Below are 26694 nucleotides of genomic sequence, written 5' to 3'. Positions count from 1 at the left end.
CTTTCACAACAGAATATTTTATGTGGAAAAGTTGGTGTGGACGAGAAGGTGCATGTAAGGCTTAATATTTAGTAAAACAAAGGAAACTTCAGAGAACTTTCCTCTGTGAATGACAAGTAGGGATGCATGGATTATGAATTGTGAATTATTCTGAGCAGATTCCAGGATTTCACATGCAACTTTGTCTGATGCAGATTTTTGTTGTCTTTATTTTGTTTGTCTCATTTCCCCTGTTATCCCACCAAAACACACACAAAAAAACACTGAAAAAAAGATGTTTTTCAGTCTATCAAACATTTTTTGAACATTTAGAAGAAACACCCTCACCCCCACCCCACCCCCAAAAAAACAAAACAACAAATCATGTAATACTACACTGGCCAGGGCCATCTTATTTGCTGACATTAGTCAGCAGAGCCTACAAATAAGCTGATCCCCACTAAAAAACTGAATCACACACTAGCTGCTTAAAATCAGCAAAAACATGTAGCAAAAAAAACCTCCAAAACAAACCACTTAATAAATAATCTTTACTTGCAAATTATAACTTATTACTTCTTCGGAATTACCAAAAATCCAAATGTTAAAAAAAGGGTTGGCCACTTACCTAAAGGGACGTTCTAACCCAAAAGACCAAATTATTTATATTTCTGTTCCCTCTGCACGAGGCTTAGTTACTCCAAGTTCAGAAAGTTACTGCTTATCTCCGTTGTCACAGATTTTATTTTAAACTGATAAAATTCAGTTTACCTGTAGATTCAAATAGATTCAATCTACTTTCAAAAATATAAAAGGATAAAGTAGAAATGAGTTTTTAGATGTTTTGTCTTCATTCATCCTTCCTGCAACTCAAAGGCATGATGCCGATACCACCATGCTTCACTATAACAGCTGCGGTGATGAGCTACACATTATGCCTGGACTTCTCCCCAAACAGTTCCACTATTGTCTCGTCAGAACAGATGATCTCCTCCCTAATGGACTCGTTTAAAGTACTCTGAGTGAACTATCCTTTGCCCCACTGTATAGTGTGAGAGGTCTATGGAACTGCTCTACCAGGACTGATGATACAAGATGGTCCTCTGTTTTGCAAGTTCTCCATCTTTTGGAGGACTTCTAAAAATCTGCTGGAGTTACCTTTGAGTTCTTGGACACTTCCCAATCCACAGTGTTCTGTTTGGCCATTACAGACCAAGTGACCTCCAATCGACTTCTAGACAAATCTGAAGTAACACTAAAGTTCCACTAAAGTACTTAAAGAAGGACAGACTTGCTGTTTTTATTTCTAATAAATCATAAATAATAAATGCAGATAAAGTAAATTCTCAGTTCATTTTCACTAGACTCAAATATTGTTGGGTATGAAGAGTACACACAGTGGCTTTGATAAAGCTTTACAAATGCTAATAAAAGAGAGTGTGTGTTTTTGCTCTTCTCTTTCTCCTTTCTTTTAGTCTTAACTGTATTTGAACAGTGGGTTATGCATGTATGTATGGGCTTACATAAGAAATAAAAACAAATCTTTTAACCTCTTAAGCCCCAAGCCTAGCTGATCTCCTGCCTTTTGCCCCCGTATCAGGGGGCGTTGGGGCTTAAGAGGTTAATGGAGCCTGACTAATAATTTTAAGGTGAAACAAATGGGAAAAAAACTTCATTTTTAGGCTTAAAACTAGTGCTGTCAGCGCTAATCTCGTTAAAACGGCACGCCGTCAGTGCGTTAGCGCATTATCGCATTAATGCGTTAGCGCCGTTCAGCCCCATGCACGGGGCGATCTGCACTAACTCGTTAACGGAGATTTGCGGCGTTAATGCGGTTATGGTATTAGCGTCATTTTAACGAGATCAACGCTGACAGCACTACTTAAAGCATGTTTTGTAGACTGGATAGTGGAATAAGTAACAAATGGAGCTCAGTAAATCAGTTTGACTTTAGCTGTAGGGATGAAGGAACGTTCATGCCGGGAATTTTGCAGCTGAATTACCTTAATCCCTGTAACACCGGGCTCCTACAGGAAGTAAGAGACACAAGTTAAGCTAGCAAAGAACAAATGCAAGAGTCTTTTTCATTACTGCCTAAACTCGCTGTGTGATGCTACAAGACTCAAGAAACCGAGTCCCCGGTGTTTTAGCATTAAACTCAACATTTCCTCCGCTGACATTTACAGCTCAAATAAAACGCATTTTATCTTATAATATCTAATCAAATGCCAGCTGTATTCAAACAAGAGTACTCAATGTGTATGGGAAAAATATGAAGTGCAAAAAAGAAAAAAGAAAAAGCTGTTTGTTTGTTTTTTTTAAAGTATGGCACTCTGAAACAGAAAGGTAATTTTTACAGCCCGCAGGCTGCATTAGTGTACTGTATTTCAACCACTAGAGAGGACCAGATACTGCTGCAAAGGGACTCTTCACACATCCACACAGGCAAATACACACTCAGCATTAATATGCCATAAAATGCATGACAACACTCTGGAGGGATGGAGAGCAGGATGGAGTAACAGAGGGTTACAGGTAGACTATTTAATGAGGCCCATGATAGGGTTTTCAGAAGAGACTAATATAAAGGAAGAGAGGCAGATGGAAAATTTAACAGAAAAATAAATAGCGGAAAGAGAGGGAAAATAATGGCGTGGAGGGGCAGAATGCATTGAATGACGGTTGTAAACTAATTACTGCTGCTACATTTAAATTGGTTGGATGTAAAAGTCAGAACAGTCCGGAACTGTTTGTTTTCACGTATACGGACATACGCAAAAGCAAAGAGCATTTTTACTACTTTTTATCTTCACCTGAAGTGAAATCAGATAATGAAATGCGAATTTAAATGGACTCTAGTACATTTTTTATTCACAACAATTAGCATTAAAACTATCTTTTGGCTGCACGGTGTGTTATATATTCTCAGAAAGACATTTCAAAAGGTCAAATCTATGCACCAACTGCACGACTCTTCCTTCTAGAATAGCGTTGCACGAGTCACACTTAAATTGATTCTTATTTGTCATCTTGTACTAGGCCTTGAAAAAGAAAAAAAGAAGAAGCTATTTTTGCAGCATCTCCCATTATCCAGCTTTCCTCTAATTGCCTTCCCTTTGTAAATACAAGGTTTGAATCCAGGTGTGCTCACAGACTTGGCTGTATGCATGAGAAGGACATATAGGGAACACCAAGGAAAGAGCTTTGTATTTTTAGCTAAGAGATACAATATAATTGTTCAGGCAGCTGTGGGGTATTATGTCTAAATGTGCAAATCCGCCTTAAGTATTCATACCCTGGTGTATTTATTTATATTCACAATATGTGGCCTTATTTTAGAAAGCATTCTGTCCACTTTATTAAGAGAGTTTTATCGGTTTTGGACAAAAACTTATTTTGGAAGAAGTTAGCCGGCCTGCATGACAACTTTTTCTAACAAAGTCATAGTCAAGTTTATTTCTACAGCACAACAAAAGCTGTTGACCAAAGTGCTGTGCATCTAAAATAATCAAATGACATAAAAGCATAGGGCAAGAATTTAACAAAAGAAACAAAACGAGAAGGCCTGATTCCTTTTTTGCTTTAATCTGGACCTCGGGAAAGCTAGAAGGATTTGGTCAGCAGTTCTCAATAATCTTGAAAAAGTGTGCAAACTACCAGGATGAACTACAACACGGGTCAAAGCAATCACAGGAACTTTGACGTGAATATATTGTGAAGAGAGACTTTGGGTGGCATCATAATAGAGCAATAAAGTCCATGTAGCGAGTAGGTGCAGGTGGCTGGATGGGTCAGCAAAACATTATCTGATATTTGTATTGGCAATACAGTGTTTACCTTTAGCTTAATGGTGTATTGTTGATGCGGAGTAGGGATACAGTGGCTACAGCGTAGACCCTTTTCCCAATACGCCAGCTTTGTTTTGTACTTTCTTCAACTTCTCAACTTTTCTCCCCCCCAAACAGATATGCTCACATCTCTTGAGAAAAACAAAAAGTCAAAGGTTTTTCTGATTTCCTTCAGCTCCCAGCTTCCTCTCCCAATGGATACACACTCAGCGTAATTTCCATCTGACTTTTTTTTTTCTTCTTCTCCCTATTCTCATTAGCGCTTCCAAAATTTCCATCTCAATCAATGAATACGTTTCTTGGAAGAAACGATGAAAAGATGTATTTGTGTACAAATAAAAGTGATTCAAACTTCAAAAAACAGGATATAAGTGGTTGTTGACTATACATGAGCTGCAAGAGAGCAATTCCTGAAGACAGAAGAAGAAAAAAACCTGAACTTTTTAACTGCCCAAATAACAGAGGGACAAAAAGTTAGAAACGAACTAACAACTAATAGCTCTATGTTGAGCCTATGTGCTCCATAAAAAGTAATTAAAAAGAAAAAAGCTGCAGGCTTCAGCATCCCAAAAATCCACCAACCCTGCTGGAAATAAGTTCCAGCTCTAGTCTTCACCCTCAAATATTCTTTTTGTTCTTCCTTCCCCGTTTCTCTTTATCATTAACTTTCTTTCAGGCCTTCTGCTCTCTTTTTTTGTTACTTCAAACTCAAACAGCTTGAAAAAAAGAAAAGAAAAGAAATGTCAGCACCCCCTCCTTCCACTGTGTTCGTAATCTCTTAGCTTTTGTTTAGTTTTTAGTTTTATTTCCTGCACTTTTCCCTGACCTGGGGATTTTGCAAAGGTTGGCTCAAGATATTGCAAAGTCGCTTTTGTGAACCGTTCTGAACAACTGAAACTGCCCTCCATAAATTCCCTGCCTACACTGAAAGACCCATACATACTATGCATGAATTTGCATCTTAGAGTAAATAGACTTAAATCTCACAAATCCATGTGCCAGTAATTACAAATTTAATTGCAGATCCACCAACTCTAGATTGCATGAGTTACATTCATACAGTTACATTTTGAGTCTATACTCACATATAGTGGGCATTTTGGATGAGAAATTCATGTATATACTTTAAACTAACTCGCTATTGTTTGCTTGTCATTCCTAAACTCCCCTAAAATCTGTCATTCCTAAAATCCCCCTCTAGAACTCAAATTTTCAATTTTCTGATTCCATCTAAATGTCAAAGCAGTTGGTACGTCTAACCAGAAATGCATCTATTAGGTCTCCTTCAGAAACACAATAGTAACTTTAAGGGGGTTCATTTATATTTTCATATCTATTTAGCTTTGAGTGCCCACATTAACACTGATGCAGGTGCAAAAATGTTGAATCTTTTAGTTTTTGTAAAAATTTAGGAATACGCTTATTTATGTGCAACACGGCCTCAGAATTTTTGGATAAGTCGGATCAAGGGGGTATCTTGTAAAGTTAGTCTTAAAAAAAAAAAAAAAGAAAAGAAAGAAAAAAAAAGATTCTCTCTTGTGTTACTGATCCTCTGCTGCAGCTCAGCAGGGGCACGGTCTGTGTCAACATACAGGGGTACACTAAGACTTTCACTATGTTTGTATAATTCAGCCACATATTTGTTTAAAATTTCAGACTCTTCATATAACAGGCAGCACGGATTTTGTCCCTCATCATTTCCACTGGAAGCACTGTATAAGGTGGTCTTTCATGTGAACATCACACATGTTTTGTTCAAACGTTTGATCAGTTTGATCGGTTTTCATAATCTCGGGAATTAAAAATGTACTAACGCTATGCTAATTAATTCAGGTATGTATGTATTTGGTTAAGTAGCAACCAAGGCTTATTGTCTATTTGGTACAATTCTAGCAAGTACTTGGAAAAGAGAGTTTTTCATCTAGTGTATATCTGGCATTCTGATCAGGCCTATTCTAAATCTTATTTTGATTTGACTTCTGTTTTTTATCTAGATAGAACTGTAGTTTAAACATTTGCTAAATTGTTCAAGTTTTAATGAAATGAAAATACAATTTCAATCTCAAGAATAAGAAATATTTTTATACAAATTCCTCAATCATATATATTTGTATATTTCACAGGTCAGCTGAGTATAGAATGGAATGGCAGATTAGAATTAAATAGATGTTGGCCTTGGAATCACACCAGTGCATAACACCCTCAGAGGGTCTCCGGTATCCCTTTTTCAGCCCTGGCCTCTCTAACAGGTTCCCGTGTATTGACACTGAAAGACCACACAGTAGCAATCTCCAGCATTGCTTCTTTGACCCCGGGCAAAAGTGACAAAAACACAAACTGGGTTGGAAAAGGATATTAACAGCAAATTATACTGCAAAAATTAATTAAACTGCTCCAATAATTATCACTTTGGCTTTTTTTTTTTTTTTTTTAAATTTTCACTCCCCCAACCCCAACCAGTTGCGGCAGATGGCTGTCCTTTCCTGCGCCTGGTTCTGTCAGAAGTTTCTTCCCTTTAGAAGGAAGCTTTTCCTCCCCACAGTTGCTAAATGCTTGCTCACAGGGAATAGTCTGATTGTTGGGGGAACTAGTAATTCTTGTGAAAAAAAAATAGCCTTAAATAAATAACAACTAAAAAAACAGATGAATATGGTCTTGAACTTGGGTACAGTTTTGCTTAAAAACTGTGTCAAGTTCTTACCAATCACCAGTCACTGAGATTTAAACTTAACACAGGTTTTCAGTAGATCCAACCGTGGTATTGATTTGAAAATTCTACGCAATCACAAACTTGGGTGTCCACATCATCCCGCCATTCAAACACATCAATCAAACAAATTGAGGGAAAACTGATTAAATAGTTTGCAACATTCCTGCACATAAATCTGCATTTGCTCTACTAAAAATAAGCTTTTACTGACCATCAGTCATAGCATTGGTTCAGGCAGGCTCAGCCACAATCATGGCCAGTGAGCTAACCTCATTGCCTGTGCCAGTTGATACTCTTCTAAACATCCAAATGGCAATTCTTACATTGGGAAAGGCATTAAAACTGATTTAGCCAGCCCACAGGTGCAACCATCCTGCAAGCGGCTTTGTAACCCACCTTCACCCTTTCAGCCACAGCAGAAAATTAAGCATCACTCCTGGTCTCATGTTCTGTGCTGAGACAACAGTTCATCCAATCCAAGAAACAACACCAAATGACCAATATTGTAGCTGTTTACTATCACCAGGGGGCAGTGACACAGACAACCAGTCTGTGGACTACTGCTTGTGCCACTTTTGGTCGTTCATCCAGTCGTGGAAATGAGTGAAGTTAACATAAAAGAACTGAAACAGGGTGTGCCCACTAAAAAACTTGGTTTTCGTTCCCGATGGTGGGCCACCAGGCTGTGCTTTTCATGCCGTTTTTGTTTTTTATCTTTGATTTTTTTGTGCTTCTGTTTTCTGTTTATCGTTTAGTTTTCAACCACACAGGGAATCAATGTCGAGCTGTGTGCTGCTGGTTTGCGTGGACTAATACACACGCAAATGGCTGCAAGTCCTGCATTAGGAAGGTAAGCGATTGTTTTTGATTGCCAATGCTGAAATCCAGTGCTCCAGCACACAACTACGTATAGTTTCAGGCTATGGAGCTGATATTTTTAATCCAACATAAGGACAGTGTTGGAAGATCCTTTCAGACAATTTACTTACTCACATTTCCAGCCACTCTTTTGGTTGTACACCTAATGAAAGTCAAAGAGGAAACCCTCAGCACATCACTAATTCGGGTATGTTGTTGCCAAAGCCCAGACTGTGGCTCTGAACTTTAACAACATTCAACAAAAAAACCCTTTCTGATGTCTATCTGAGTCTCAGTGCTGTTCATAAATGGTACTGGAGACTGGAGATGATCGGTGTTTGACGGCATAGAGTCTGTTCTTCAAAGAGCATTAAACTGGAGTCTTTGCCAGCAACGACGAGACCATATGATGCGTAAGTATACAATTTTCCCACAATATTTATGAGAATGGTGAACTACCCTCATACCTTTTTTTTCCATGTGCAACCAACTAATGTAAAAAGTCAATAATAAATATCATATAAAGTGAATATGTAGTGATTTTTGGCTTGGCTTAACTGCTGGGTACATTCACCAGTAAGGTAGGGTATGCATACAGCCTGAAAGGAGAATCCCAGCTACAGCTTTAATGGGAATATCAAGATCACATCTGGATTATGGCATCAGGACAGTTCAGACCAACAATGTGAGATTTTAGCTTGAAAATAAAGGTAAAATATTAAAATGATTACAATTAAGTAACAGTAGATGTTTAAAATTATATAACAGATGACTTTTTTGTGTTATATTAATAAGTGTTAGCCTTACCTCATAGATTCCTCCAAACAGAGACATAAACTTGCTGAGGAGAGCTGCACACAGACTGGCGATGTGCACAAAGGGACCCTGACAGGAGGAATAAGGCAGACAGAAATCAGGTTAAAAAAAAATTACAAATTAAGGAGCACTCTGGGTTCCTGTTTATTGTGAGTCAGTCACACAAGACAACACAACTCTTTGAAAACACATCAACAGAGAGAAAGTCAGCGGGAATATTAACATTCAGAGTATGAGGTTCAAAGTGGAACTAACAGGATTAAAAGTGAGAGCAGCAGAAAAGTGATGCTCAATTTAAAAGGCAGCGAGAGGCCTGCTCTGAATCTAAACGCTGGATGTTGCTGCAGTGCTGTGCAACCAGAAGGGCCTGAGGGCTGTTTGTGTGCACAAGTGTTAGGGAACAGTGTTTTCCTGCAAGAATGTCTTCAGGCAAGGCTGTCTTTGTGGGTGTAGGAAAAACCGTAAGTAAAATTTTATTTCTATAGCACCTTTCAAGACAAAGATCACAAAGTGCTTCACAAAGAAGTACAAGAGCATTTAAAACAAAAGAAACAAAAAGTTAACCAAATGCATTTCCAAAAAGTTGAGTCGACACCTGATCTGTTTTTGCTACAAAAAACCTGAAAAATACTCAGTGATATAAACAACATCTGCGTCGTGAAGTAAAGGGATGTAAATATTCCCAGAAAAACAGTCTTCTCTCTCCCAGCTGGATCAGAAAACATCCTTGTACCTTCCTACTTTCCGTCACCTGAACCCAAGGGATGATGCAGGGATGTGAATGAGCAGCCAAAGGTTCATGTATGTGAATATACAGAGAGATTTAAGGCAAGTCGTTTCACAACACATCCTACCACTGTTCAGACACCTTACTGTGACCTACGTGGGTTTCTGACAACCAGTAATGATTTGAGTGGAAGCTCGTCTTCTGAAGCGATGCTTAATGTTTATTTTGAATGTTGTAAAAGCCGGCATTCAAAGCTGAAAGGGCCCAGCTGCTAGCGAAGGCTCTGTATCACAACACAAAGGTTCAATGCTGTGAATCACTGAAACTGTGCTAGTAAACAACAAAAGCAGAATGTGGGTCAGCGCTTGGGTTTCGCTGAAAAGTAAAAAGAGAAACTAGATTGTGTCTCATAAAGGTAGCGATAAAGACATGGCTGTCCGTTTCTGTCCTACAAACAAAAAACATACTAACTGCACTTCTGTTCAAAACAAATTTGACATCTTAACTTATCTTACTAGAAACTGTTAGTCTTCACTCTGTGCAAACATACATATAATACATGTATTTGTCCACCAAGCTTTCTTGTCATTTCTTTAAGCGGTCTTCAGGAATAGTTCTCCAGGCTTCTTGAATGACAATCAAAGCTCTTCTTTAAATGCTGGCTGACTTTTATTTCACTCTCTCTGAAGATGATCCCTCACTGCTTCAATAATGTTGAGGTATAAGCTGTGAGGACTCCACCAAATGTCAAAATCCCCAAGATCACTGGCTGCAATGCAGCCCCTAACCATAACAGACCAGTTACCACTGACTTTCAGTTAAGTTCTTGCGAAATCTGGCATACATCAGCCTTTTCTCTCCGTTTCCCTTCTTTAAGAATAGCCTCTTGACTGGCACTCTTCTACTGAGACCACTTCAGATGAGGCTTTGGTGAACGTTAGTTGGATCAACTGAAGGGTGAATGCATCTCTCAGGTCCTGTGTCAGAGGATTTTTTCCTATGTCTTAAGACATGACTTTCAGATACTGTTTATCAGGTAGTTTTGTTAGGCCTGCCATTTCTTTTGTCCTTCACCAATTTTTTAAGGACACACTACACACTATGCTTTAGAAATTACCTGGTGCAAAAATTATATTTTATGTCTGACAAACTGTGTTACCTTTGGCATTTTTCATAGATTCAATTAAAGAAATGGGATCAAATTAAATGTTTTTGTGGCAGGCTACTAGTAATAAAGTGCCAACACACACATACAGTTATGTCATGTCTGTTATGTGTAGACAGACCACTAGTTTATCCCTTGGGTTAGCAAGGTCAGCAGCTTAGCAATCAAAAAAAATATTGCTATGAAAATAGTCCATTATCAGGACTGGAAAGAAAATGAGTGAAAAACCAGCGAATTTCGAACAATAATATTTGAAAGATCGTCAGAAAGCTAGAGAACTATTGCTTATGACCACTTTAAAAATTATAAGAATGTTTAGCTCCTAGGAAGCAAAATATAAAGAAATGAGAGGTGGCTCAAGACTTTTACACAATGCTGTATGACCAGTTCCACAAAACAATAGTAACAACCTACGATAACTGTAATAGCAGGGAATTTCCAACGAGAGCAGGTTTTTCCTCATGCAGAATATTATTAGTACTTCTCTGAACTCTTAAGGTAAGACTTCTAGTCTATAGATTATCAACAGCTAAAGTGATAACTGACCATAGTTAAAGCAATAGTTAACAACTTACTTTTTCCAGTTTATAGAAATAGAAAGCTCAATTTTGCTCTAAACCCTTAAGAATTAATTTGTTATACAACTGAAAAAACAAACAAAAGTAAAGCCAATACCAAAATTATATTGGAGAGAAACGTAACACCAGACAGAATAGTCTTGCTAAAAGCTAACTAGCCTAGATTAGTAAACTACCAGTAACTACAATCTCGGCCAGATTAATGAGATATTGATTTACCTTTTAGAAGCAAAAATGTATTCCACCTTTTATTTTTAATTCGACCGTATAATTTGCCTAAGTAGGTATAAAAATGTTTTAAAATGGCCTATTTTTGTAAATTAAAATGTTAGCTTAGCTAGGAGCCTTTAGAGCAGCGGTCCCCAACCCCTCGGACCGGTACCAGTCCGTGAGTTGTTTGGTACCGGGCCGCAAGACTTGAGGCTCAGGTGTGAAATGTATGGTTTTCAGGGTTTTTATCGGTTTTCAGCGTTATTTTGTTATCGCTTTTATCGTTAACTTGGTTTTCCTTGGTCTTTTCACGTGTGTTATGAATAAATCTTCTTTTTTTCGGTACCGGTACTGGTTTTATTTTGTTGTATTTATCCGCGACACCTTAAAGGCCGGTCCGTGGTGCAAAAAAGGTTGGGGACCGCTGCTTTAAAGTACAAAGTCCTTATTCTCAACTTCTCTGTTAGTATTGTTAATGCAGGCAGACACAAAAGCTCAAAAGCATATTCCCATTCAGAAAGCTACTTGTATTCATTTGTATGTACACACCATGCAGTACATGTACATTTAGAGTGGGTGAAGCAGATTTGTTTTACCTCTTTGCCCAGTGGCATGCCACTGCCCAGGGCACAGGTGAGGCCGATGACTTTGGCCACAAAAGTTTTGAAGGTGAGGTATTCTTTTAGGACGACTCCACGCAGGATGGTCTTCATTTCTGGAATACCTGAACCTGTAATAGCACAACAGTGGGCACGTATAGCTGATTGTTTTAAATCGAACATCATTTTTCCAGCTGTTATCATTCACAACTAAATCTCTAAGAAGAAATCCAACTATTTGATAAGAATTTAATAATCATATTAATTAAGATGAACAAGATTTTGATCCAATAAATTCTGATCAGTGCATGACATCACATCTCTGTTTTTTTCTACCTCACACAAAAAAAGATCTCACCATCTTGTATGAACTTGGGTGCCAATTATAGCCTGACCATTATTATCAGACTATTATGTTAGCAACAGTCAATAATGTTCAGTCTATCAAATCACAACATGCCTATACTATTATTTATGTAGTAGGGGTAGTACACTGTGTTTTGAAGGTTTTTTTTAGTAAAACTACTGGTGATATTGTGTCGCTATCATTAAATTTCTAGTATTTGTTGTCAATCACTATATCATTCTAGTTCAGATTTGACCCACATGTGGACTAAAATAGTTCCATCTCACCTTTTGGTTTTTCACCCTAGTGATAGCCTTCACTTGCATCAACATTTCTTTGTATCTCATATTCGGAGTTCCAGTGAACAGCTTCAAAACACAGGTTTAACACCCTGGATCTTTTGTCATGGAATAACAAGTGAACAGGCCTCACCTGGCAATGAAAGTCTTTGATACTCACTTGCTCAATTACGTTTGACATTCTAAACAATGGAGGACTGTTTATAAAAATGAATGCAATACATTCACTCCCTTGATTTAAATCTTATAGTCTGCACTTCAGCCACATTGACTGTTTGATTTAAAATCCATGCTGGTGTTTATTTTTGGCCCTGCAAAATTAATTGATTATTTTGTGGTTACTCACTCACAAGGTCTAAATTGGAATGCAAGTGGTTAGCAAACCAGTATTATTTTATACGTATCATACCAACAGCCTGTGGAGCAAGGATCTGAGTGAAGCCTGCGGAAAAGGTGATGAGGACAACGGGGTAGGTGACCCAGGCCAGGTACTGCAGGAACACATTACTGTCCAGACCACCATACATCCACTTCTGTGCTGTGGACACAAACCAGGACAGACGTGTAAAGCCACCATCCACTGAATACAGCATCGCAGACACACTCCACAGGAAACAATGTGTTCATTTCGAATACAGTCAAAGATAAAACTTCACAAGAACAAACTGACACACACACAAGCCCACAGTCAAAGCACAACCAGGAGAGCGGCTGTATAAATATTTTTAAAGACATGAAAGATGTGTAACTGTGTGGTTTTTCTCTGCACAGGACAGGTAGTTAGTCATGTTCTGGATCCAATTACGAGAACTGTACAGCATAACTGGAATTGACAAGACTAGGTTAGCATCCTCTTGAGAGCATAACACACACACACACACACACACACACACACACACACGCGCACACACACGCACACACCACACACACACAAACCGTTTGAGAAATCCATTTGAATTAGACGCAGTCCTGTGAGGTTTCTGGTCAGCTCTCACAACTTTCTTCAATCGTTTTAAAGTGTCTTCCTTCCTCTTCCTGGACTGTACTGTTTACTTAGTGATTAATCCCTCATCCTCTTCATCTTTTTTCTCTGTTTCTAAATCTACCTCCATGTTTGATGATAGATGTCATAAGAGGCCTTCCATTCATCCTTGCTGCCATCCTTTGATCAACCTTGAATCCCCAGTTATCCCTCCACCACTCTCTCGGCTTCCTTTTTTTTTTTTTTTACTCACTTCTCTCTTACCCCCAAACTTTTGCCTGCTACACCTCCTTGGTTTTACTCCTCTAAAGACGTTTCACACATCACAAGCTGCACATTATCATCATCTGCATTCATTTCCAACAGGGCTCAATTATCAGTAAAATCTTTCCGTTTACAAGGTCCTGTAGGGACAGATCAATAAAATCATTCCTAATTAATTACCACATGCAGATGTCTCGATAAAGCTCTGGAAAGAGTTTCACTCTGCAAAACTCATCACAAGAAAAAAAAGCTTAATGTCTTGTATTTGTCTCCATCTATAGAGTTGGCTCAAGAGTTGGGAGTTCACCTTGTAATTGGAAGGTTGCCGGTTCGAGCCCCGGCTCCGACAGTCTCGGTCGTTGTGTCCTTGGGCAAGACACTTCACCCGTTGCCTACTGGTGGTGGTCAGAGGGCCCGGTGGTGCCAGTGTCCGGCAGCCTCGCCTGTGTCAGTGCGCCCCAGGGTGGCTGTGGCTACACTGTAGCTTGCCATCACCAGTGTGTGAATGTGTGGATGATTGTGTATAGTGTAAAGCGCTTTGGGGTCCTTAGGACCAAGTAAAGCGCTATACAAATACAGACCATTTACCATATATAAAGCAGAACCCTGTCACATTAAAAAAATAATATACTCTTATTTTGATTTTTCTAGCCCTTCCTGTTGTGTTTTTCCATTTCCTTGCAGGAATAACCAGGTCACCGTTTCGGCGGTCCTTGAGCTGCCTCTCCAAAAAGTCTGTTGTCTTGCAGTCCACTGTTGTGGTCTACAGCTGGTTGGAGATGTCCTTGTTCTGCTTTAAATGCCGACTGCAGTTCTGCTGCATAAACTCCACAAAGGTTTAGAGCTACAAAGACTAAATTGACAACTGCTCTCTAATGTGGTGGAGCTGATCTCAAATACCAGGATAAAAGACTCACTGGAGAGGCTGCTGATTACGGCCTGATTTACTTGCAGAACCACCTAGAACTCCCACAGCTTCCACCAAACAGTTCTGCAAGTTATGCTGTTAATTAAGCAAAACTTGCTGTCCAACTGGAAGAAGGTCCAGCACCAAGTCATCAGGTGTTTTAAAGCTTTTTTTCCCCCATTATCTTCAGCCCCTTAAGTACCATTTATTGCCATTCTCTACCAGGCATTTATCAAATGGACCCTTCCTGAATTTAAAATCTTCCCAACCACTGGCACATCTAAAGGTCTTTCTCCTGATTACATTTCCTTGGGAAAAATTTGGTATTAAACAAAATGGATGGGAGAATTACACCAGAATATAAGTTGAGCGAGGCTTTATTTTTGCCATATGGAAATAATTTATTTTCTCCATTTCTAAAGCACTTAATTGACTAATTCCTTATATCACGCTAGTTCAAATTCTTATTTTCCCTTCGTTTACACTTTATGTTTGTACACATGGGTAAAAGTGTTATCTGAAAATATAGACTCAATATATTTTTCCATCTCTGCCATCTCACCCCTTTACCACCTCCCCCTTCCCACTAACTTCTCTCTCTTCCCACTCTAATCCTAATATAAAACAGTCTGTACATTACTTGCTTGTGTTACTATTGGCACTCCAATTCTCAAACCCACAGGTGAAAAATGCAGTCCCTTGCTTGCTTACCTTGTAGGCAGATGGCGATGCAGAAGTCCACCACCCAGCTGACCAGGGCCATGAGGAGTCCCAGCAGGATGAGGAAGATCCAGTCCTCGCCGACACGCGAGATCAGGAACTTCTGACAGCGAACCGTGCAGACTAGAGGGACGGCAGGAAACAAGGTAACATGTTAGGACTACATCACCCAGAGATTGGCACTAATATTTGGACGGGGCAAACAGAATCTTTTCAAAATTAGCCAATAATAGCTGTGTTTCCATCCAACAGTTTCTGAAATATTGAGCACCAGTAAACATGCTGTCTGCTCAGAAAACTACTTCATCCTAAATGCTACAACACTTTAGTGGTGAGTGATTAAAAAAAAAAAAAAAAAAAAATCTTAAAAAAAAAAAAAAAAAAGGCAAAAGTTCATCAATTTCCTAAATTTAAGATCCATATAAAGTCCACCCAGAGTCCAGCAACAAGCAAGCCATGGGAAACACTGTTTTTTTAAGTAGTTTTTCTTCGTAAAACTATGAAAATGTAAAATAGAGGACCACTTCTTCGGGGCTCCATGAGAACGTTGGATTGCACGCTAGATTGCTCATGGAGACATGCGCTTCTGATAAATTCTTTAATTAGATTTCAAGGCTGTAAGGTTTTCAAACTTGTGAAAAGTCAATTCATGGGCAGACAAATTCTAGACAAATGAGATTTTCTATTCTGAATAGACTTTTGTCTTTGTGGTGCAACTTAATAACAAATACCTATTATGACAGATCTGTGAAACCAAAGAGTAATCTTCCACTTCCTTGCATTGACTTGAGTTTTTAGACCTGAAAACCATTTCCTTTTTAAATAAAAAAACTGGGATGGAAACTCAGCTAGCTGAGACGTGGAAGCCACATGTTGGAAATGTTACATGGGATGAGAATAAATCTGTCACTGTTACCACTGGCAACCATGTATAGCAGAGGTTACAACGTCACATTCAACCCGTGTCCAGAATATGATTTCATACACAACGTGGCAAGATGATAAAGACATATGAGACTACACTGATCAATGAATATTAAATGCACAACAGAAATGTCACTGAAACAGAGGCACTACGAAGCCAAAACACAAAGCACACACAAGGCAGGTTATGAGGCACAATCACATCTGCTTTACTTACCTAGAAGCAACGGGAAACTGAAATTCACGGCTAATATACTGTATAATCCTCAGTGTGAGCCATGCATACACTTCTAGTAATTATGACTAATTGCTGGAACCAAACATTAGTTTGACAGTGACTCATTAGGATGTTCACACACACACACACACCATAATTCATACAGCCTCTTGTTCACGCCACATCTCCCCCGCCACTCTTTTTCCAAACCTGTCCTCTGTTCCCCATTTCTCCTCTGCAGGGGAAAGACACTTGGGTGCACTGGGTCCTTTATACACTTCAGCATGTAGAACAAATGTTTATGTAACACTCCAAATACTTGGACTTTTTTTATTTTAACGGTTGACCTTTATCACATTCAACTTTTTTTTTTTAATATTTCAGCATGGACAGGAAATCCCAAACCTTTATTTAATTTAAAACCTGACATGTTAGGCCATGGTTCTCTATCCTTCATATCTCTTATTACATCTGCCCTCCATTGACTTCTGGTGATCTGTCAATATGGAACAAATAAAGAAGAATGACTGTTAATCCTTGAATTGCAAACATGTTTATCTTTCATCAAATTAAGGTTAAAAAATTCGATAGAATCGTCAGAGCAGCGTTTACTTCCTTTATCCATCTATACAGGCTACACCTACTGATCTTTATTTAATCCATGACATATGAGAAAGATTTATTTTTAAAGAAAAAAGAAAAAAGGAAAAACCACACACAGAGAAATTGTATAAATTCTTCAATAACTGAATCAAGGGGTCATATCCCACAGTAACTGTGTGACAAAGTTCAGCTCATTTCTTGATTCAGATACGTTTTTGCTGGAGTGGAACGTGAAGACTTCATGCGCTCATGCATTCAGTGACTTTTGTGTGTTACAAGGGTCCAAATAAGGCCCAGACTGCACATACTTAGTGACACACAACAAATACACATGTATATCTTTTGGCATTTACAATATGCACTGCAATCTCTTGTCTGCTGTCACACATGTGGACGCCGACACAAAACAACTGCTGACAAACAGAAAAAGAAAATTCTACAATCACCACACTCGGATCGCTCTTTCACTTTAGTGGCATGCAAGTTTTACCAAATCAAAACAAGATAAAAGTCTTTTAGTTTAACAAATGAACGTTCTGGATTCATGAAACATAGCAAACCTGGCTTTTATAATGGCCTAAATTATTTGAGGCATGGACTACGCTGACTCAAAAAAACCATTTCCATCCAGATGGGTTCACATTTCTCGAACAGCAGAAGACAGATCCGCTTTACAGGATGGAACCCGTCATAAATCTTTTCTTCCCCCTCAATTTCCACCATAAGTTTTGTCTGGGACTGATTCACTGAATTGATTTGTTTTTATAAATAAAACCTCTCAAACTCTTTGCTCTGTGGCAAGATGTATTATCATACTAAAAAGGTGACTTCATTGTCACCAAAACTACTTTGTATTGATAGAATATATATAGCACAATAAAACTGCAGTTGTATTGTACTTTTTTTATTTTTGGAAACAACAGAAGGTGTGTTTAGGGATAAGTGCTAGCTGTAGCATCTCAGCAATGTTTTTATTAATCCTAACTTTCGAATCCCCTTGCCCTGTAGATCTGTGGGAGTAGAAATCCTGCAAAAGCCACTGAGAAACAAACCTAAAAACAAACAAACAACCATTCAGTTTCCTGTAGAGGTTTGTGTGACATCTCTGTGATGGACACGGGAAATGGAGAAAGAGTCAGACAGGGCAGGAGGGGAATAAGAGATGCTGCCTGGACTGAGAAAAGGATGCATGCAGAATACACCCAAGTCGCACTTCAGCTCACATACATCCACGCATCCCCCAATCAACACCTTAAGGAGCTGCCTAACACGCACATGCAGGTGAAAGCTGTGACAAACACAGAACGCACACACACAAAGACACACTCTGCTTTCCATCACTTCAGTCACTTATATGACAATTCTGAGAAACAGACTTCGTACATGTGTATATTTAGATTTACGTGTTATCAGAGCATGTGTGTGTCTGTGTGTGTGGGTGAGGTGTCTGCGTCATCTCACCCACGGGCCGTCTGTGTTCTTGGACCCCTTCTGCCATCTAGACACTAGTCAATGTAAATGAGTGTTAGAGTGTGTATGTGTGTCTCAGGGTGTGTGTGTGTGTGTGTACGAGCATTTAGCCTAAAGTTTAATCTTGCCTTTTTGGAGATGTAATTTAGTTAGCTCAGCCTGTGCTGCTACTGCTTAATAGCTTTTTCTGCAATGCGCACACAAGCACAGATCCTGCAGACTGGTTACTGACTTTATTCTCCGTGGCATGCAATAAGCAGCATGCTAGTTCCCAATCACTGTTACTGCCTTCCCCACTCACACCCTGCAACCCCAGCCCCCTTCATCCTTAACCTCCTCCTCCTCCTGCAGCTGCTTTCTACTAATCACATTCAACCTGTAGCTTCACCTCTCATCTCCTGCTCTCCCTCACAAAGCCTTATCTCCTGCCTTCCACTCCTTCTTTCCACACTGCCCCCCACCCCCGACACACATGCTTTCGTCCCTCTCCCTGTTTTTCATTCTCACTTGCTCACTCTGTCCTCAGCAAAACCCATGATGCCCACATACCTGCTGAGACCAATTTAGGTTGCCTTGGAGACACAGTGCACCTAGTTCATAGCTCTGGCATTAAGATACTGTATGCGGACACGCTTGTGTTTACTTTGTTGCAACATGTTATGGAGCCAATAATAAGGCTGGGGTACATAAAAGAGGGATATTTAAAAAGCCAGTGTGAGAGACATTTGGTCTCTTATTGGACAAATTCCAAATAAATGACGTTTCACAAAATCTAAAGAAAGACAATCCAACAAAATGTCAAAAACTGCAGGTCCATGACTGGCACACATGGCTCACAGGTACATTCTGTAAATTCCTGTTTGAAACCATCCAAATCAACAAAAGCTATCAACAGAATATAAACAAATAGCTTCTAGGACTTCATGTGTTAAAATAACAGATTGTGTTGGGATCAAGTACACCTTTGGACCACACGCTATGGTGCAAAGTCTATGGTAGAAAGCTAAGAAAAGAAATATAAACTATTTCAACACAGCCATTAGTAAAACTCTGCCCCCTGGTGTTTAGAAAGTTACATTTTACAGCGCGTAATTACAAAAAGGTATTTTTAACCCTTAAAGTTGGAGGCTGATGACTTTTGAATATTTTCACACAATTATCTTAGAAATAACTTTGCTGTATGGTAATGAACTCTCAACAGGTTTGTGTTACAGTTTTAATGAGTAACATTTTATTGGTCTCTGTATACATTAGCAAGTGTTGTGCATTGTTCCCATGATCTATACACGCAGCTAGAATTAGTTCATTAACACTCCACCCTGTCATCTAAATGCAGATGGCTTAAAATGAGGCATCCAAAAACTATATCAACCTTTTCTATGTAGTCTGTGAAAACAAATTAGCCATGTAAGTGGGCAACATGGGAAATCTTATAGTTCGGAGTTTGATTCGTTGCCTCGGGGACAGAGCAGCTGATTCCACTATGAATTATGCATCGTTTCAAAGAGTGCTTGAAGATAATGTGAGGCCATCTGTTTGAAAGCTGTAGTCAAACCAGATAATGATACTAAGTACACTAGTGTTTCCACCATGGAGAGCCCCAAAAAGAAGAAACAGAATGGCACGGGATGTGAAACAGGCAGTACATGTATCTTCAGTTATCTTGCAAGTGATGAAGGTTTGCATAGAAGAGTAGCACATCAAAGTCTGAGACTTTTTGGAGAACTCACATTTGACAGTTCAATAGCTGTGATGTGGACTGTGCAGTTATTTTTTCCTATTAAGAATTTCATACCAATTGATATTTTTATTGAAAAATAATGACATAAAGCTACTTTCCCTTTTAATTCTGGCGTTCAGGCACAGCACATTTATCTGTAGCCAGTAGGAGTCACTATAAGACATGAATCACTTGTGCAAATTGTCACTCATAATTACAAATGATTAGTATCAGTATCAGTATATCTCTGCCATGTTTTTTCTAAACAATTTAGCACCATATAATATACTTTCAGAAATTTTCCATTCTTTTTTCTATGTTTGTTTCCGAAAAATATTTTTTGTTGAAGCCTTCTTTAAATTTAATGGAAATGAAAAATGTACCTGTAATTTAGGACTAACTACATGAGTTAATTGAAGAAACGGATTGTTCTCTTTTCAATAATTTAAACAAATATTTTGCAGACTGAAAATTCAACCTGGGAAATACCTTTGAAGTTATTTGACATCTTTTAAAGATCTCAATCCTTCCATTTTCTTATTTTTTTTTAACTTTTTAAATAATAAATGAAATATAGTATATTTAGTCATTTACTTGAATGAGGATGGGCACAGATATGAAACAGTCTATGCAGTGACTGTACAGCCAGACTGTTGTTGTTCTGCCTGAAAATGTTACAAAACTCTACTGTATGAGTGTTTTCCTCCATAAGAAACGCCCACACACTTGCATGAAACGTGTAATAAGGATAAATTAATCAAACCACTCTCTCAGATGATACCAAGAGAGCAATATGAAATATGTTATATCAGGAAAAACAACACATTGCTCCATCTCTGGTGTTATTATGGGGAAAATGAGGGCAGGAAGCAGGAAGAATGAGTACACGCATCCAAGATGAAAATCACTGCAAGTGCAGAATCCCTGTGACCGCTACCAGATAAAACCCAATTATTCAAATCAGGCGCTCATTTGTTATGCAGGGTGACAGCTATATATGGGTGGAAAGGGTAAAAGAGCCTACTATTAATGCCTCAATTCTGCACAGTCATGGCAATGAGGCCTGTTCTCGTTTTGTGTGTGTATGTGCCCCCACATTCATTATGTAGCTTCATGCGTAAGGAGATATTCAATTAGAAATGCCTGGCTGTGTTTAAGACCACTGGCATAATTAGATTAAAATTAATATAGATAGAAAAATTTGACCATTCAGCTTTTTAAACGGAAACTTTTAAAGAGAGAAGGAGGGGTACGCTCAGCGGTAGAAATTAACTTCTTTAGCGGCAGAGGGGACTGGAAGGTGTGTGTGTGTGTGTCTTATTCTAAAAAGTGGATTAAACACACTTGCTATAAAATGTACATAAAGATCAAACATAAAAGTAAATTGAAGAAGAGGATGGAAACAACCATTCTATTAATGACATCCAAATGTAGAAGAGAGTCATTTTCATTACATGACATGCTCTACTGTAGAGTTTACCAAAACAAAAAATCTACAACATTAGTATTGTACAGTGTAGATTAAAGGGATACAAAGAAAAAAAAACATTTTGAGTTTTTCATTTCAAGATGTCTAAGTTGCAGTCTAGAGATATGCAAACCGTGCCACCCTCTCCTGTCTACCCATTACATCAGCCTACCAGCAGGCTCTTACATAAGCTATGTGCAAGTTCAAGATGAAACGCAGAGTGAAGATGCAACATCTGTAACGTAAAAGCATCTCTTGGTTCTGCCGGAGGTTTCTTCCTGTTAAAAGGGAGTTTTTCCTTCCCACTGTCGCCAAAGTGCTTGCTCATAGGGGGTCATATGATTGTTGGGCTTTTCTCTGTATCTATGAAGCGCCTTGAGGCGACATTTGTTGTGATTTGGCGCTATATAAATAAAATTGAATTGAATTGAATTGAATTGAATTAATAAGAGCTGCAGGCAGAATGGTTTAAAATATGGAACAGATGACAGAGCCAGAGGAATTTTTTCTCACATATTTTTACAGTGAGATCTTCAGAGACTTAGACACACTCTATTCTGGAATAGATGAGGGTATTAAAAGCATAGATTTGGATTGACTCTGGGTACCTGTTGTTCACACTAAGTTGATGACGTGAAAAATGGCGTGCAGTGACTTTTATAGAAAGGCAAACAGACATCGAACATACAGAAATGGACTTGTGCTACTAATTCCAGTGTGATCACGGACAAGTGGAGTTTATCCTGCTTCCAGAGACAATACCCAACTCTGGAAACAAAGATGCAAGCAATCTGAGGAAATAAGAGAAGATTTATGAATGAATGCCGTTTGAGATTGGTTTAAAAGGTCAGCGACTGCTCTGCTTTGAATTTAACTGGTGTATATTTTTATAAACACTGCTTGCCTTGCTTGCCCTTATCAGAAATATAAATGAAGACACATATACTTGACTTAGCCAGATGGCCATTTGCTTAAACAGTGAGCCACTTCAATTACTTAAAAAAAATTATTATAACTATATATAGACTAGATCTTAAAAAAGAAAAGACAAAGGAGGCTGGTGGCAACTTTTGGTCTCATGTCAACTTAGATTTCTATACACCGTGCTGCGTAACACAAAAGGGCAAAATAAAATAATTCAGACATCATGCTGTGCTCACAAGCTACGGTTACCTATTGACGTGCTCAGCAGATGACCAATGTGAAAGTACATTAAACATGTATTCTTTCTAATGACCAGTATATGTATCTGCAAAAATGACATCCAATTGTACCCCCCCCCCAAAAAAAAAAAAAAACTCTTCAACTTATTAAAAACTTTACAGTTATTTTATAGTCTTGCCCAACTCATGTTGTTAAGAGATATATTCTAAAACACTTCTTCAGCAGAGAATCAGAGAGGAGAAACACACAGATTTTCTTGCTAGCAAGGGCAGCCTCCTGAGCTCACACACCAAGAGTGAGGCTCCAAGATTCGCAAATGAGAGACTGCCCCGGTCTTTTATTTATACACTTCAGTGAGCGTTTGTTCCTTACATTGGAATGTGGAGTTGTACATGTGTGTGTGTGACCCCATAAATGACTTCCCTAAACCTGCTGGTCTGGAAAGTCCAGCAGTTCATCTAAACAAAAAGCACTTAGACTAAAACAGATATAACTACGTTAATCCTACCGTAAAACAATAAGACAAGGTACAACCTTTCCAATGCTCCTAGGATGTGGGGGTGAACGCCAGAACACCCTGGAATGTTACAGACCTCCTAGGCTAGCCTAGGTAAGCTTTAGCCTGTGGTTGAGATTGAGATTGTCAAATCATTCTCGTGTGAGTTTCCAGCATCAAACTCACCTTTTGGTTATAAGGACAATGGCTGGAATCCTCAGCTCAACGCTTTAAAAACAAGACTTCAAATACACTTGATTTGTACTGATTTGTGAAGTACAAAGTCTGCCACCTCTATTTATGGTTGATATATTGGGGGCCACGAAGAGGAGTAAAGCAACGCGTTTCTTTATAGGTGCGGATACTTATGACCAAGTCAGTATGGGTGAGTACCTATTTGTAGGAGCCCAATGTTTAACAAGTCCCCAGAGATTCTAATGTCCCCCAGGTCCTATATATTCTTGGTGCTAGATACCTCTAGGCACCTTTAGAGGTCTTGCAGAATGCCTTGACAGGTCAAATCTATTTTGAAAGCACAAGAAAATGTCAAGCAATCACCATGTTTTTCTCTTCTCTGCAAACTATGCATTTGTGGTTGAGTAGTTTACAGCATGGGTAGATGATGGGAGACACTCTTAGGCTTTTAATTTCCTCAAAGTTCCTAACAGCTTTACCTAGCCCCAAGTAATCCAACTGGGCTTTGTGATTCCGATGAAATTAGCTAATTTTGGAAAGGAGCTGATTGTGCAGCTGTAGAAAATAAAGAGGAAGCACAAGGGAGAAAGGAGTTACAAGCATGAAGAAAAGAGCTAACAGGACAAATTAGCCCCTGAAGACACACAAAAAAATGTTATGAGATGTTAGAGAAATGTTAGAGAAATAAAAACTAACAATGCATCTGTAAATGTTTCCGCTGTTACTAAATATGCCTATCTCCAGTCACTCAGAACACTCTCCTTGTTGCTCTTCCCTCCCTTCCTCCCCATTTATCTGTCCTTTAAACTATCTATCTATCTATCCATTCCTCCTTCGCTCCTCGCTACATGTTGATGTGTTCTCTATGCTAATGAGATGTAAGAAGGAGGTGATGTTTATGTAAATGTTCTGTAACAGCCTCGGCGTCAGTCCCCGGCGAGAAGGCAAAGCACCTCGTCTCGCACTCAATCACTCTTGGAGTAACGACTGTTGTGGCACCCGTCTTATGGCTGCAGTACAATGTCTGCTTAATGAGGTGTAATGGCGTATCGGCATACACAAGCATCTGTACGCATGCATACACACACACACACACACCCTAACACACAAACAAAAACAGAGCAGCTAAAAATCAGCAAAGTTAACATGCAAAACCGCCCGGTAACTTCCTTTAATCACTTCCAGAGAGTTTGTGATGTATGTTTAACATTTCTTCAGGGAGTAGCACTAAAATTCACACAACCAGCTGGGGGGGATTTCTTTGCATTTAAAAGCAGCGCAGGATAAAGAAGAGGAATGCCTGTAGATGTCTTTATAAATGTTTTAAAGCTGTTCTCCAGTAGCAAACAAGGTCCATGTTTTGGACTAGAGCTTCTGGAACATCGATCGAGTTTTAGGTAACTCACTTCACACACAGTGTTAAGACTGAATTTAGGTCTTCGGTTACAGCTCTAGCTACAGTACACATGCTCATTGATCTTCCTCTGAAAAGAAAATGTTTACAGACTGAAGCTAATTAATGGAGGCTCATCCCATGCGTGTTTCTATTACAGTACGCCATCAGTTACAGATACCAAAGAAACCTGTTGGCTATATATTTTGATGGGTTTAGTTTTATCCACAATCCAGCGGGATAACCCGGGTTAGGTGGTGATCCTAAATTGACCACAGGTGTGGAACAGAGCGTGTGCTTGTCTGTCCCTATGGGGTAGCCCTGCAGTGGACTGGTGACCTGTCCAGGGTGACCCCGCCTCTTGCAGTGTGACAGCTAGGACCGGCACCAGGGAGCTCAAGTTGGATAGGATGTTAGGGAGCTCAATAAGTACTCTCTGCTGAACTCAAGATTGGACCTTTGGGCAGTAAAAAAATAGCAAAATTACTAAATTGATAAAAAAAAAAAAAAAGTCCTTAAATTTCCAGCGACTTAAAAGACTAAAGATTGATGCAATATTCACACATATTCTAAGAACTGTTTGAAGGAGCCAGTGCCACTCTGAATAACAACCCCACAGTGGTCACCCATTTCAAATAACATTAAAAGTCACCCACGTTGATGCAACTCTATTGCTATTGATCTTTGTGTGCAGCTCACCCTGAGTAGGCCAATAACAGTTTCTTTTCTTTCATTTACTCTCATATGATATATTAAAAAAACAAAAAAACAAAACAAAAAAAACCACACACACACGCCCACTGTCGTGGTGGTGATACCATGGGGTAAAATCTTACATCCAATTATGAACCAAAGTCTACACCTTAGGTACTCAGAGAGATTGGGCATGCAATGCTAACAGACTAAGAGAGTGCTCGGCACCACTATATCATTTACTAAACCCCAAAGAGGAAATATCTTTGGGTGGAAAGCTCTTCATCTCTTGCAGATACTAAAGCCAGTTTATGTGGGTTTACACAGCTACGGCTAGTGACCACCTGATCTGCATGTACACCGTCTTTGTGGTTAACCAACAGAAGACAAAGGACCTGTTAAGAAATCAGTAACACTCTGAGCTTAACAAGTCTGGGAATATGACCAACTTGGAGCTAGTTCTACAATGGCACTGAGTGTTAAAGACACTGCAGAGAGCTGGATAGGAAATCATTCTTTTGTCAACACCTTCTCAAGTTGTTCCTGTGGCATCTGCATGTCAGTGACAGCTAAATCTTATAACCTGTGACTACATGTCTCTGGTTAACTGCTTAGACTAGACCTGTCAACACTGTATCTCCATTTTTACCTCTGGAGCTCAAAACTTTTACATACAACTTTAAACTTGTTGATCAATAGCCCTTTTCATCGCCAGGCGAACACGAACACGAACACACACACACACACACACACACACACACACACACACACACACAGATCAATACTGCAGTCCTAACGTCATCCTTAATGAATGCATTAAGGCGACAGGCGACTTTTTTCTTTCCCCTCTCCGTCTCTTTCCAGGAAGTCCCTTCAGTCCTGTGTCTCCTCAGAGGCTTTGGAACCTACAAAGCCAGCTCTGACCTGCTGGCCTCTGAAAGAATGACCCCAAACTTTACTGTCATGGCAACCTCCACTCCTGGATCTCTTAGTCTAGAGGGAATCAATAATGAGAAAAGAGGTGAAAAGTTCAGAACGGCTGAGTGCAGCAGCCATGACGACGACTACTACTTTATTTTTTTTAAAAGCAACAGTAACACGTGCAGAGATGTTTGCCAATGTATTCACAAATGTAGATATAAAAACCCATTAATCACAAAGCTGTTTTGTCCAGTGATATACGCACACGCACACACACACACACCTGCAAAGCTGAAATTATACTGCTAAATTACTAATAAATATTAGTAATTTATTCATACTTGCTTGTCTTGTGTTATTCTGTTTATTTTATGCTCAACTCTTATGCTGGGGCATTGCTGATGTTTGGCTTATTTATCCTT

General features: G+C 39.1%; 1 protein-coding gene across 9 annotated transcripts in view; it reads right to left on the bottom strand.

Moving 5' to 3' along the window:
* The window catches only part of LOC102785730 (chloride channel protein 2-like), a 211472-nt gene that overhangs the window by 81989 nt on the left and 102789 nt on the right, over window positions 1–26694 (bottom strand). For 6 of the 9 annotated variants that reach the window (XM_087850736.1, XM_087850732.1, XM_087850738.1 and 3 more), the window contains 5 exons: window positions 15000–15131; window positions 12545–12673; window positions 11488–11621; window positions 8203–8280; window positions 1983–2006 (listed from right to left, as the gene is read on the bottom strand). In XM_087850736.1, the coding sequence (XP_087706862.1) occupies window positions 1983–2006; window positions 8203–8280; window positions 11488–11621; window positions 12545–12673; window positions 15000–15131 (497 nt within the window). The remainder of the gene's footprint in view (window positions 1–1982; window positions 2007–8202; window positions 8281–11487; window positions 11622–12544; window positions 12674–14999; window positions 15132–26694) is intronic. The other 3 variants (XM_087850734.1, XM_087850741.1, XM_087850739.1) reach the window with 1 other exon arrangement.

Source organism: Neolamprologus brichardi, chromosome 14, assembly GCF_056152115.1.
Source record: "Neolamprologus brichardi isolate AB-2024 chromosome 14, ASM5615211v1, whole genome shotgun sequence".
Classification (NCBI taxonomy): Eukaryota; Metazoa; Chordata; class Actinopteri; order Cichliformes; family Cichlidae; genus Neolamprologus; species Neolamprologus brichardi.
This window is presented reverse-complemented; position numbering and strand designations above follow the sequence as displayed.